We start from the raw sequence: 14,383 nt of genomic DNA on the forward strand, positions 1-14,383 counted from the left end.
AAAACTGCTGCGTGATTTCACCTATATGAGGTATCTAAAATAGTTAAATTTATAGAAATAAAGAATGGACTAAATAGTGGTGACTAAGGGCTGGAGGGAGGGAGAAATGAGCAGTTAATAATCAATAGGCATAAGATTCATTTAAGCAAGATGAATAAGTTCTAGAGATCTGTTGTACAACACTGTACCTCTACTACACACTTAAAATTTGAACGTTTATATTGCTGTGACTGCATACTTTAAAACTTAAAAAAAAAACTTCAGAGGTAGGTCTCATGTTAAGTGTTCCTACCACAGTAAAATAGAAAATTTCAGGTCTGAGTGGAAGGAAGAAATGATGAGGCCAGTGACAGAAATAGTTGTTTTTGAGGTGAAGCAATGAGAGGGAGACTCTGACAGGACAGCCAACTAAAAGTATCTTTATATCAGCTGAGCAAAACTGATTAGAGATGAAGATATAAATAAAACTTAGACAAAGAGAAATGCGAAGCCAAGGGCAATTCACCAAAGTAAAAAGTTTAAAGAATCATCAGCTCAGGGACCAAGAATCAAGCCTTTAGAAATACTTAAAGAGTGACAGGATGAAAAGGAAACGGTGAAATAAGGTGATCATCAGAGAAGGAGGCTGAACAAGAAAGAACGGTGTCACTAAGTCACATGAGAAGCAAATTTCAAGAAATGGTTAACTATGTCAAAGGCAACGGGAATTGAGAAAAGACCACTGGGAAGGAAACTAAGACATCCCAAACAGACGAGAAGCCTAGCCTGACCTTCCTTACCTGGGTAACAAACATTGTGAACCATGCTGATGGTCTCTCCTCAAGGTTAAGAAGGTCAAGAGACCTGAGCAGGGCTGATTTTTCCATCTTCCTGTTGCTTTCTCTTCTATTCCTGGGAAAAGCATAGAAAACGGAGCTTATTTTGTTTGCCATGAAGCTCATGTCCACTCCTACCTAAAGGGCAGGCAGGTCAGAAGTTACAGGCTAAAAAACTAAAAGTATTTGCAAAACTGTAGTTTAATCATTATTCATGAGCAATAGCAAAGACAAATGGAGGAGGACCGGCAGTGTACTTCAGTCAGCTTCCAACTCAAATGATGTGAGCGGTGTAGTGTGACTGATGATTGTGCAAGTGAGAATGAGGAGCCGTCTGTTGTTTTCTGTCTTTACTGCAGTAGCAAGTTATCAAACATTAATAAGTAACGTTTAACGACATGTGGTCTCCTGTGTCGGTCTTTTAATCTGTCCTTGAATTTGACTGGTTTGGGGTCTTTGGGGGTGGGTATGTCTATCGATCCATTTGGAAGAACAGGAAATGGACTTGAAGCATGAGGGATGAGGCTTTAGCTTTTATTAGTTGAAATAATGTATGAAATCTATGGAATAATTTTTTAATCTTGGCTCCATGAAACTTTTATTAAAGATGAGAAATGTATGAAGTGACAGATTTAGGAAGGTTAGATCATGTCGGACAAACCACTTACTGAAGGATATTTTCTATTCCAGAATTATTTAAAAATAAAATTCCAAACCATTGAAGGAGTTTGAAACTAAATGTAGGTTGGTTGGTTGGTTTTTTAATAGTGCATAAACTACACTCCCAGGAAGCCATGCGGGCGAGTCGCTGCGCTTGTCAAGTAGCTTTCGCCGCAAGGTACGCTGGGAAATGTAGTGCGCCAAGCGATGCTGCACGTGACACACAGAGGCAGGCGAGGGGACCGCGCCACCTGAGGCGGCTAGGCGCACGCCTCTCTTTCTATGCGGTTAGGGGATGGCCCCCATCTCCTTCCCACGGTGAGGTGAAACAAGCTGGCCGTGTACCGTCGCCCGCCGGAGCAGCCCCGGGGAAGTCCGGTCGGGTAAGGCATCGTGGTGCCTCGCCCCTTTTCTCGGCAGCCGGGCGGGCAGGGGAAGAAGGTAAGAGCCGTGGGCTCGGAGCCTGCGCCCTGCGCCCCGCCCAGGCTGCGGCCGCGCGGGGAGGAAGCGCGTCTAGTTAAGCGCAAAGTTTCCTTTTTTGTTTTGTTTTGTTTTTTGTTTTTTGTTTTTTTTTGCTTTCTCTTCAGAGTCGCCCTAACGGGCCGTGGGGCGGGTATGCCACACTTCAGTTTCAGCTGGGGTCCCGAGACCAAAGGGTGAAAATAAGCGAGCCCCCCACTCCCCGCCTCCGTAAAGCGTCCATCCCGCTAGCCATGAGCAGCCGCGACCACCTGTTCAAAGTGTTGGTGGTGGGGGACGCCGCGGTGGGCAAGACGTCCCTGGTGCAGCGATATTCCCAGGACAGCTTCAGCAAACACTACAAGTCCACGGTGGGAGGTGAGACGCTGTGGGGAGCGGCCGGGGTCCTGCGACTCCAGCCGCGGATTGGAGTGGGCTGGGGGCCGGGGGTTTTGCGGTCTTTAGGTCCTTCCCCGGGCTAGGAAGGAGCTGTCTGGGACCCTGGTGTTTGATGTGCATGCCTCTCGGGGGTTTTTCCAGTTAAGTTTTCCCAGTCAGAGCTGACTGTCTCGAGAGAGAAAGGCAAAGGTGTGATGTAGGAAATGGGGAAGGGTGGGTGAGCAAATGAGCAGTTGCTGCGTTTCGCTGGGGAACTGTGAACTCAAGTCTCCAGCCTTCCTAGCGGTCACCGGCAAATCTCTGCGACAAGCGGACGCCGCTGAGACCTTCTGGAGAACCTAGTTAGGTACCAGCTGGGGCTGCCTGTTCTACCGTTCACGAGAGTTACAGACAGCTGTTGAAGGAACAGAACGGCCTCAAGTAACCTGGCCTCAAGGAGCCTGGCTTTGTTATGGAGATGCCTGCCTGGGCGAGCCCCTTGGACACTCAGTCAGCTACTGATGAGCTGTGTGTTTTTTGTCCATTGATTGTTTAAATAAAGACAACCTATTCCTAGTGTAAAATATACCACTTTTCTGACCTATTTTCCCACCCCTTTTTCTCTCAAACTGGGGAGGCAAAGGACAAAGGGGACACCAGGGGTTAATTCACTTCTTTCCAGGTGTGGCCTTTGGACTCATCTTTCCAGAAGTAGAAGAATGCCTTTTAATTAAAAGTTTAGCTGGGGAGAGCTGGTGAAGAGAGAAAGTAACAAACATTTATTTATCTCCATTAAAAGAACTTTTGTAATACAAATTTTGAAAATGTACACTAGTGTTCATTATGGAATTTTTAAAAATTAACATGCAATTACATTGCAACTAAGACATCTTCCTTAAGAACATCCATCAAAATGAAGGGTTTTACGTTTCAAACAAATAAAAAAAAATAAGTAACGTGAGGGCCCCTAATTCATGGATTTGGTTTAAAAGTATCCCACTAATTTTTAGCAATTGCTCTAGTTTTTCTATAGTAAAGAATATAATTGACTGGCTGTTTTTTTTCAGTGTTTATTCTAAATTTCCCCTAGCTTTCATTTCTGTCATAGATGTGAAGAAATATATTTCCAAACATCAGAAATTATCCTGTTTCTGTCTTTGTCAAAAGCTCTTCCCCCTTGGCCTTAACTCACAGAGTCTCAGCATCTACAGATATGACAGTAGCTTCCAGCACAGCTCTTAAGCATCAACCATGGGGTGAATCCTCTGGGACCTTTTCACTTTATCTCATTCCTGCCCAGGATAATTCCTACAGCCTTATGAAGGATGTAGAATTCCCCCCAAGGGTGTGATTTTCTCATAATACAATTGGATAAGAAACCAACAGTGAAACTGAGTGTGGAAGATGCAAAGGCCAACACACTTGCCTCATTTCCCTCTTCTACCTCATCATCCCTTCCCTGAGAAAGCCCCCTAAATCTTCCAAAAACTGTTTAACCTGAGATAAGGAGTTGTTTTTGTAATTACTCTCACCTAATATTCTCCAATTGAGTTTTCTCAGCCTGAGCCAACTGTCTGAAAAGAGATAAGGCAATATTAGTAGGATCAAATAATTGGTTTGACAAGAGTAAAAGCCAGAGATGCCTTCAGAAGATGCATGTGTATTATATGTCCCATGTTTAGTACATGGGTGTGGTCCATTGAGGGCTTAAAATAATCAAATAAACAAACAATGAATGAATGAATGTGATTGGAGTTGTGTGTCCCTAGGGTTGTATATGCATATTTGATATAACTTTGTGGACTTTTTAAAGGTAAACTTTATTCAAGTACATTATACATATATTTTCAGTGGACTTTGCTCTGAAGGTTCTCCAGTGGTCTGACTCAGAGATGGTGCGCCTCCAGCTGTGGGATATTGCAGGTAGGATGGGAAGATGGGACAAGAACAAGGGGAGATATTTTGGTTTAATCAACAAGTTTTCAGAGAAAAAGTAGAACCAAAAGTTTTTTTCTGAAGCTGGAATGATCAGACTGCTCTGAGGATATGTAAGCTGAATAGATGTAGAGCTTTTGTAGATGTGTTCTGTAAATGTTTTACCCTGAATAAATATAGAGCAGTCTCTGTGTGAGTGGAAGGGGCTGGTGAGGTAGTGAACTATGAAGACCATAAGTGTATGCTCCCACAGCAGGCAGAGGGTGTTCTTTCTAAGATTCCAGCTGACCTTGGTGAGAAACAAGAGAAGACAATAATAATAGCTAGACAGTGTATTAAAAAGCAGAGACATCACTTCACCAACAAAGGTCTGTCTAGTCAAAGCTATGGTTTTTCCAATAGTCATGTACAGATGTGAGAGTTGGATCATAAAGAAGGCTGAGCGCTGAAGAACTGATGCTTTCAAATTGTGGTGCTGGAGAAGACTCTTGAGAGTCCCTTGGACTGCAAGGAGATCAAACCAGTCAATCATAAAGGAAATCAACCCTAAATATTCATTGGAAGGACTGATGCTGAAGCTGAAGCTCCAATACATTTGGCCATCTGATATGAAGAGTCGACTGACTGGAAAAGACCCTGATGCTGGGAAAGATTGAAGTCAGAAAGAGAAGGGGACAACAGAGGATGAGATGTTTGGATGGCATCACAGAGTCAATGGACATGAGTTTGAGCAAACTCCGGGAGATAGTGAAGGACAGGGAATCCTGGCATGCTGCAGTCCATGGGGTCACAGAGAGTTGAACACAACTGAGCGGCTGAACAACAGCAACCCTTATTTATTATTTGCTAATCACTTTTCTAAGCGTTTTAGATTCAGTGACTCATTAATCTTTACAACTAGCCTATAGTAAAAAGCCACTGCTTTCCCCCACTTTACAGATGAGCAATCTGAAGCACTGAAACCTTGACTTATCCAAAGTCATATAGGTAGTAGATGACAGAGCAGGAATTTGGAAGTGGATGATCTGGGTACAGAATCTGGACTCACCCACTCCTCATACTGCCCTCTTTCCCTTAATGAAGATGGAAAGGGCAGGGTGTCAGACAGGGTCCCCAAGCTGGTTCTGAGGATCACCTTCTCAAGAACTGTCTTACTTCCCAGGGCAGGAGCGTTTCACCTCTATGACCCGACTTTACTATCGGGATGCCTCTGCCTGTGTTATTATGTTTGATGTTACCAATGCCACTACCTTCAGAAACAGCCAGAAATGGAAGCAAGACTTGGACAGCAAGCTCACACTGCCCAATGGAGAGCCGGTGCCCTGCCTGCTCTTAGCCAACAAGGTATGTGGTCAGCTTGGGAAACAGCCCCTGGCTTCAGTCTGTGGTCAGAGAGTAAGTGAATCTAAAATGCACTCTGATTCTAGGTTTCCACTTGCCCTTCTCATGCTGGCAAAATCTTCTCTACCTCTTTTCAAGAGATGTTGAAACTTTCTTTGAGAAGAACATTGACTGTAGATTTCTGATGCTGCTGTTCTAGCCATTGGGGGAACTATTTCAAATCCACATGTATCTGAGCAATGTTCCTATCCCCAGGAAGTTTATGGTGTTGCCTTTATTTTCTTTGCCAGTGTGATCTATCCCCCTGGGCAGTGAGCCGAGACCAGGTTGACCGGTTCAGTAAAGAGAATGGTTTCACAGGTTGGACAGAAACCTCGGTCAAGGAGAACAAAAATATTAATGAGGCCATGAGGTGAGTAGTTTATGCTGTTCTAGGGATAGGCATACAGATTTACCCATCTTTCACTGCAGCATCTTGGACCTTCTTGTTTCTGAGCAAACAAGAACAGACTGAGCCAATGGAATGCCAGCTTCTGAAGGCCAGGGATACTCTCTTCTCTCCTGAGATAATTGGGGACAATGAGGCATTTAAACCTTGTGGCTTTACTGAATGCCATCTGGTGACGAAACAGACAATATCTGCCGTTTCTCCATTCAGTTTCTCAGGCTTATTTTTTTATTTGATTTTTAGAGTCCTCATTGAAAAGATGATGAGCAATTCCAGAGAAGATATGTCTTTGTCCACTCAGGGGAACTACATCAACCTGCAAACCAAGCCCTCCTCCAGCTGGGCCTGCTGCTAGTAGCATTTGGCTTGTTTTCCCTCTCAGCTCCAGGAGGTCTTTCTCTTCCCTTTGGTTGCCCACCCAACAGTTTTACTAAGTACATTTGACCTGTCTGCTGGTGACTGTCTGGTAAGGAGAGCCATCATCACTAAGAAGAGATGCGTGGGACCCCATGGGCATTTCTGCCTCTTGCTTGCTGCTGGCTTAGAGAGACCAGTCAGTGTCTTCTGTCCAAACAAGATCATCTCATCCCTCAGTTTGTGATCTGGGATTGATTTTGTGGGAAGGATTAGAAATTAGCATCTGTGTTTCAAGAAGCATAATTCTCACCTGCTTTTGAGTGTATTTTTCCATTCAATGTATATTGATATCCCAGTCTGATAGGACTTCAGTTACAAGGAAAGTGAGATCAAAGCTCATTCCCCAAATTCCTTGTTGGCCATTGCTTTCAGATTCTTTCTGTTTTGCCTTCGAATTAAACATCTGATTCCGAGATGCAGGAGGAGTGGGGCCAGATAATATGGGTTTAGGGCTACTGGAGGCCCTAAATGAAAAGTCACTGTATTTTTTTAAGATTCTAAAGTTGTATTAGCTTTCTCTTGTCTTGGCTCTAAAAATAGCCAAGCTTTTAAATGAACTCTTTGGTGAGAGCATTTCTTTCTCCAAAGAAATTGATTCTCACATTAATGTTTTCTAGTGTCTTTTTCCCAGTGGGCTGGGGACCGGGTTTGCAGGTTTCTGGGTTGATGTCTTGCTGCATAATGCTGCAAGTGACATCAGTTGGCTATGGTGCCCTAAAATAGGTCTGTTCCTCAAAGCTCTGGGAGTCTGAGTGGAAGAAGAGGCAGAGGTTAACAGAACAAAATCCTGTGGGGCAACTTGCTTATGAGCACTTTTGTGGCTAGCACTTAACAGCCATAGGAAATAAATATTATGTATAGACCTTTGCCTAGAGGTGGAAAGTAGATAGACAGAAAATCATTAGGTAATTTAAGTGCTAAATTGGGTAGAGTTTTTAGTATCCAATCACTTCTAGACAGTCTAATTTGTTAAATTCTCACAGGATGGTGATTTATAACCTACCTAGAGTTATGAATATTCTTAGTGAGCTCAGACTTAGAGCTCTGTGAGAGACATTTAGCTAAATAAGTGTTCTAAGTCTGTGGTCCCCACATCTGATCAAAACCACCTGGAAAGTTTGTTTAAAGATTTTAAAATAAAATGTTTTAAGATTAGTTTCCCAGTCTGACCTACTAAATCAAAATGTCCAGGAGTGAAATCTGGGGATTCATTGTTGTTATTTTCAAAACTTCCCAGGCAATTCTGATCAGGCCAGTTTGGAAACCACAGCTGGAGAATGTGGTAAAAATGCAGAGATCCAGGCCTTCCCAATGAAATGTTCCTGGGCTTCTGTAGGCTCCATTAGTTCTCTAGGTGATTTTGACACACACCAGACTGGGGCTTCCCAGGTGGCACTAGAGGTAAAGAACCCGCCTGCCAGTGCACTAGACATAAGAGATGAGGGTTGGATCCCTGGGTCAGGAAGAACCCCTAGAGGAGAAAATGACAACCCACTCCAGTATTCTTGCCTGGAGAATCTCATGGACGAGGAACCTGATGGGCTACAGTCCATAGGGTTGCACAGTCTGACGTGACTGAAGTGACTTAGCACGCATGCGTGCAGACTGAAAACCACTCTCCTAAGAGATCAGAAGCCAGATATCAGAGCCTTTGGTGGTTTGTTTTTAATACCAGTTGTTATAAATTTTGCTCAGTCTTTTTAGACCTTCACGTTCTCTTTTGTATTACCCATTCCAGATAGAGTTTTTATTACAATAATTCTGAAAATAATAGTGGAAGAACAAGTTCTCTGTGAAAAGAAAATTGATTTTTATTCACTGATTTGAACCCCTGCAAAATCACAAATAAATGGGAAATAAGTGTTGTATTCATGGTAGTTATTGACCTTCAATATGAGTTTGTTAAAGTGTTATTTTATACTGATAAGAGTATTGTGGAAATGGAGACTTTTTAAAATACCTTCTTTAAAATGAAGGTAAGTGTTATTTTGTTCATCTGTTAATTTACTACTACCAGTTGCCTTGTTCCAATTAAGTGATGTAACTTCTCAAATACTGCTTGGAAATGTGACCATTTAAAAAAAAAATTGAATATGTTTTCTTTTCCCACTTGCTGACTCAGGATATTTCTGCCTTTTCAAGCATTGCTAGAGGCTGGCCTACCAGCCCTTCTGGATTTTCTCTCCCAACTGGTGAACATTATGGCCCTGAAACCAATTAAGAAGAAAGTGAAATATAATTCCTCTCCATATCCCTATCTGTAAAGAAAAGAGAAAGAAAAAGATAAGGAAGAAAAAATATTTACATGATTAGAAATGTGATTATATTAAAAATAATTAGATCTTATCATTTGGATGCTACCTCTTGGGTAAAACTGTTTGGAACATGGATATCATTGTAGCCCTTCCCTAGAGAAATTTCCATATTTGAGACAAGATTCCCCTTCACTTATCCAGCTAGTCTGTGGCCAAGAAGAAAACATAAGCATTCCCTGCAGAGTGGTCTAAGAGATATGAGGAAGGGCTGAGAACAGAGCTGTGAGGTTGTGACTGCCCTGGCTTGCTATTTTGAACAGAATAGCTGAGTGATCAAACAAGCTGGGAAAGGAACCACAGGTCACGGAAGGCCCCTCAGCAGCAAGTGATGGTGTGCTCTTCTGTGCTATAATGAGCCAGGGTTCCTTTGAGATGATTTCTCTAACTCAGCAATAGCTGAGGACTATTTGGGTTCTTCGTTTTCTCTATTTGGGTTCTTTCTTATCTCCAGATTTAACTCTTTTCCTTAGCTGGTCTGTATTCTGTCCTCAGAACACTGTCCCATCTAACAGAAGGCTCTTCCTGCCTTTTATACTTTTGTAGGCAGTGGCCAAGGTTAGCAGATGTAAAAATTTCCTTGATAGATATTCTGTACAATCCAGTGATTAGATTGCTCAAGGAAATAAACTTAAGTGCCCTTTTCTCCTTCACCCCCTTGGTTCACTATGTATAGGAAGAGGCCCCAGCTGTGTACAAGACTCATTTATTAAAGGCAAATACCCCCCTGCTGCAAATTGGAATAGGTAGAAAGCCAGTCAAAAATGTGCATTGGAAAGAACTCTACATGTATCTTTGACTTGAGAATATATCTACGCATGATCTTTGTTGTTGTTAGAAAAACCCTGCCCCCTCTTTGGCTTTCAAGCGTAATCTGAATTCTGTTCAGTTTTATCTGCAGTTTTAGTATAATAATGGTATTGTTCTGCTTTAGGTTTCTCCAGGGAGATAGAAGTAATAAGATACAGATATGTATGTATGTATGTATATGAATATGTGTGTGTATATATGTAAAGGGATTTATTATAAGAATTTGTCTCGTGTGATTATGGAGGCTGGCCAGCCTGAACCTGTGGAGCTGATGCCCCAGTTCAAGTCCCCAGACTGGCAGACTGGAAGAGCTGATGTTCCTGTTCAGAGGCCGTCAGACAGGAGAATTCTCTGCTACTCAGGATGGGGTGTCAACCTTTTGTTCTGTTCAGGTCTTCAACTGACTGGATGAGCCCTACCTACATTAGAGAAGGCAATCTGCCTTATGGCATCTACCAATGTAAGTGTTAATCTTATCCCAAAACACACTCACAGAAACACCCAGAATAATGGTTAACCAAATATCTGGGTAAACCCATGTTCCAGTCAAATTGACACACAAAATTAACCATTACTTGCATTTAACAGTTCTTTACTATATAATGGTACTGTTTTGATAACTTTCTTCACACTCAACTTGATTTACACTTATCTGATTAGGAACTAACCTACATACAATGGGAGTAAAGAGGAAAAGCAGATATGAAAGGAAGAAAATAAGACATTTTATGATTTATCATGACATGAGAGGGGCAGTCCAGTAGTACTGGATACCAATATCTGACTTTGTGTAAACTCTTCCTTCAGATCTGTGAGTTGTGCATGTTTCATATACTACCCTGGAAATAAGAAAGCAAACAGTTCTCATTTTATATTTGAGGGAACAAATATCTCAAAATTTGACTAATGAAAGGCAGCCATTTGAATCTGTAATAAAGCCAAGACATAACTGCAAATCTTCAAATTCCCCATCTCCATTCTATGATTTAGGTTTCTGGGAAGCATTTGACCTGAAAAACCTGTTTTATTAACAGAATATGAGCCCAGACATTTAGAGAAGCAGAACTGGCTCTTCTTGGGTTGGAAATTTAGTTTGTATTAGACTTTGAGATCATGTTCAGAGACATGTGTAATTAAACTTGGGGCCAAGTTTAGTGCTGTTTGAATAGCACGCAGCACAGATATGTCATGAGATGTTTGACAAGTTCCAATGACTAAGATAATGTCACCCAAATGCAGTGACTGTCATTTAATTTTGAACATCAGCTTTCTTGTTTGCAAATACAGAAATTTTAAAAAGTTATTCTTTTCCATTATAGTTTATCACAAGACACTGAATAGTTTCCTGTACTACACAGTAAGACCTTGTTTTTTATTTTATATATGCAAGTACAGGGATTTTATGCTCAAAATTCTCCAAGCCAGGCTTCAACAATACGTGAACCGTGAACTTCCAGATATTCAAGCTGGTTTTAGACAAGGCAGAGGAACCAGAGATCAAATTGCCAACATCCACTGGATCATTGAAAAAGCAAGAGAGTTCCAGAAAAACATCTATTTCTGCTTTATTGACTACGCCAAAGCCTTCGACTGTGTGGATCACAATAAACTATGGAAAATTCTGAAAGAGATGGGAATACCAGACCACCTGACCTGCCTCTTGAGAAACCTGTATGCAGGTCAGGAAGCAACAGTTAGAACTGGACCATGGAACGACAGACTGGTTCCAAATAGGAAAAGGAGTACGTCAAGGCTGTATATTGTCACCCTGCTTATTTAACTTATATGCAGAGTAATTATGAGAAACGCTGGGCTGGAAGAAGCACAAGCTGGAATCAAGATTGCTGGGAGAAATATCAATAACTTCAGATATGCAGATGACACCACCCTGATGGCAGAAAGTGAGGATGAACTAAAAAGCCTCTTAATGAAAGTGAAAGAGGAGAGTGAAAAAGTTGGCTTAAAGCTCAACATTCAGAAAACTAAGATCATGGCATCTGGTCATCACTTCATGGCAAAATAGATGGGCAAACAGTGTCAGACTTTATTTTTTGGGGCTCCAAAATCACTGCAGATGGTGATTGCAGCCATGAAATTAAAAGACACTATTACTCTTGGAAGGAAAGTTATGACCAACTGACAGAGCATATTAAAAAGCAGAGACATTACTTTGCCAAAAGAAAGGTCCATCTAGTCAAGGCTATGGTTTTTCCAGTGGTCATGTATGGATGTGAGAGTTGGACTGAGAGGAAAGCTAAGCACCGAAAAATTGATGCTTTTGAACTGTGGTGTTGGAGAGGACTCTTGAGAGTCCCCTGGACTGCAAGGAGATCCAACAAGTCCATCCTAAAGGAGATCAGTCCTGGGTGTTCATTGGAAGGACTGACGCTGAAGCTGAAACTCCAATACTTTGGCCACCTCATGCGAAGCGTTAACTTGGAAAAGACCCTGATGCTGGGAGGGATTGGGGGCAGGAGGAGGAGGGGATGACAGAGGGTGAGATGGCTGGATGGCATCACCGACTCGATGGACATGAGTTTGAGTAAACTCTGGGAGTTGGTGATGGACAGGGAGGCCTGGCGTGCTGCAGTTCATGGGGTCACAATGAGTCGGACACAACTGAGCAACTGAACTGACTGACTGAACTGACAGGGATTTTAACAGCCATTCCATTTTCAACTGTTGTTGCCAGTCCAACTCTTTGCGACCCTGTAATAATGAGAGCTGGGGAAGAAATAATAAAATAATAAAAATAATAAAGAAATAATAAAATAATAAAAAGTAATAATGCTTATGTATTTTTCAATTAGAAAAAAATATTAAAAAAACAATTAAACCCTTTAACAGTTCTCCAACAAGATGAAGTTCAGATGCCCCAGCATGGCCTATAGAGTTCTTCCTGATTTACCCTTTCTCCAATCTTATTTTCTCATAGTCCCGTGCTCTCCTCCATCCATCCGCTCTCTACCCCAGTGCCACCCCCCCGTACCCCGTACCACAGCTCTAGGTCTAACATCCATCTACTGTCCTTACAGCAAGCTCTGCTGTTTAGTGAATGCCCCCACACATTCACTTTATTCTGTCTAAGAATGCATTTCTTCTTGTAGTCCTCCAGTTGGAGTGCCTTCTTCCATGAGATTGTTCCTGACCTCCTTCCTCTACATCACTACGTCATTACATCACTACAAGAAGTAGACTCCCTGCAGCGAGATGCAATTATTTTACATGCCTGGCTCTCTTCTGGACTGCCCTTCCTGGACAGAAAGCATTTCTTCCTGGACAGAAAGCATTTCTTCCCCAGCTCTCATCCCACAATTATAACGGTAGGTATACCGCTTAATTAGTGACCTATATAATCTCTCCATGGCCTTTCTAACCTTATTTCCCACTGCTCTATAACATGACCCCTTTGGTCTACTGGTTACTACTCAAACCTGCATAAAAACTCTAAGCCCCCTTTCTTCCCAGCCTGAAATCCTATCCCACCTCTTTCTCGATTGGTATCCATCTCGTGTCCTACTTCCCTTTAAGAAATCTTTCTTTACCTTGTTCCATGAACTTCTATGGCATAGATCTTTATATACTCCACAACTCCTACTGCAATACTGGATACATAAAAAGTATCCAATCAAAACTGACTTAAGTGTGAATCCAATTATATGAAAAAAAGTCTGCACATGAAAAAAATGGACTGAACATGAATTTATCAAAATGTAAATAAAGGTTTTGTTTGAGTTGTGGGACATTTTCCTTAAGGAGCAGATTTAAAATTGTTATAGAGGTACTTAAAAACCTGTACACCCATTTAATAAATTACTCTTTATGTGGGAAAACTTCAGGGAAGCCACCACCAAAACAGACACATACAAAACAGGAGGCAGTTTATTTAGTAAAAGGAGCTCCTGAAGTTAACACAGCTAAAGGTTAAAAATCAGTTTGCCACTCTCTAGCTGTCTAACCTTGAGCAGAGTCTTAATTTTTGTGTCTTAAGTGTCTATATATATAGAATCTTGGGATCATTATGAAAATAAAAATAATCCATGTGAACTACTTAGACAAATATGTATTTGGCATATAGAAACATTCAGATATTGGCTACTGGCAACAACAGCTTCCCTGGTGGCTCAGATGGTAAAGCATCTGCCTACTTTTTAAAAAATGACTTAAAACAACAGAAATGTATTATTTTATTAATTCTGGAGGTCAGATATCCAGAATAGGTTGCATTGGACTAAAACTGAGTTGTTGGAAGGACTGCATTCCTTTCTAGAGGTTCTAGGGAAGAATCATTTTCTTACCTTTTCTGGCTTCCAGAGGCCATGCACATTCCTGGGCTCATGGTCCCCTTCTTCCATCTTCAGAGCCAGCAAAGGTCCGTCAAGTCTTTCTCACAGATTATCACTCTGACATTTCTCGTCCCTCTTTGTGACTTTTAAGGACCCTTGTGATTATGCTGGGCCTGCTCAGATAATCCAGGTTAATTTTATGTTAAGATCAGCTGATTAGCAATCTAGTTCCCTTTCCCACATTCACAGGTTCCAGAGGTTAGGTCATAGAACTGAGGAGTAGTGGGTTAAGGAACTTGTCTGGAGTCACACAACTAGCTGGTAGTAAGTAGGGCCAAGAACATTATGGTTATAATTCAAATAATATATTTTTTAGAAAGAAATAGAATTCTTTTGTAATTTGACCTCTGAAAGACAACTTGATTAATAAGAGTATGAATATTCCTCCAGGATTTTCTCTGCATATGCAATCCCAGCTGTACAACCCTTTCTCCTAAAAACAAAACAAAACAAATTTATGCA

General features: G+C 41.6%; 1 protein-coding gene across 4 annotated transcripts; it reads left to right on the forward strand.

Moving 5' to 3' along the window:
* The first annotated feature begins 1,693 nt into the window (after positions 1-1,693).
* Positions 1,694-13,494, forward strand: RAB29 (RAB29, member RAS oncogene family). 4 transcript variants are annotated; one of them, XR_006272656.1, is made up of 7 exons: positions 1,702-1,916; positions 2,063-2,312; positions 4,164-4,235; positions 5,410-5,591; positions 5,879-6,000; positions 6,280-6,502; positions 12,683-13,494. XR_006272656.1 is itself a non-coding variant. In XM_043485861.1 (6 exons), exons 2-6 carry the CDS (start codon positions 2,189-2,191, stop codon positions 6,389-6,391), a joined length of 612 nt encoding a protein of 203 aa, XP_043341796.1. In that variant the 5' UTR covers positions 1,694-1,858; positions 2,063-2,188; the 3' UTR covers positions 6,392-10,878. The 4 variants fall into 4 exon arrangements, 2 of the variants coding, with proteins under 2 accessions (XP_043341796.1, XP_043341795.1); XR_006272655.1 differs by lacking the exon at positions 12,683-13,494 and adding an exon at positions 9,820-10,878; XM_043485861.1 differs by lacking the exon at positions 12,683-13,494 and having other exon boundaries at positions 1,694-1,858; positions 6,280-10,878.
* The last annotated feature ends 889 nt before the right edge of the window (positions 13,495-14,383 follow it).

This window comes from Cervus canadensis, chromosome 13, assembly GCF_019320065.1.
Source record: "Cervus canadensis isolate Bull #8, Minnesota chromosome 13, ASM1932006v1, whole genome shotgun sequence".
Taxonomy (NCBI): domain Eukaryota; kingdom Metazoa; phylum Chordata; class Mammalia; order Artiodactyla; family Cervidae; genus Cervus; species Cervus canadensis.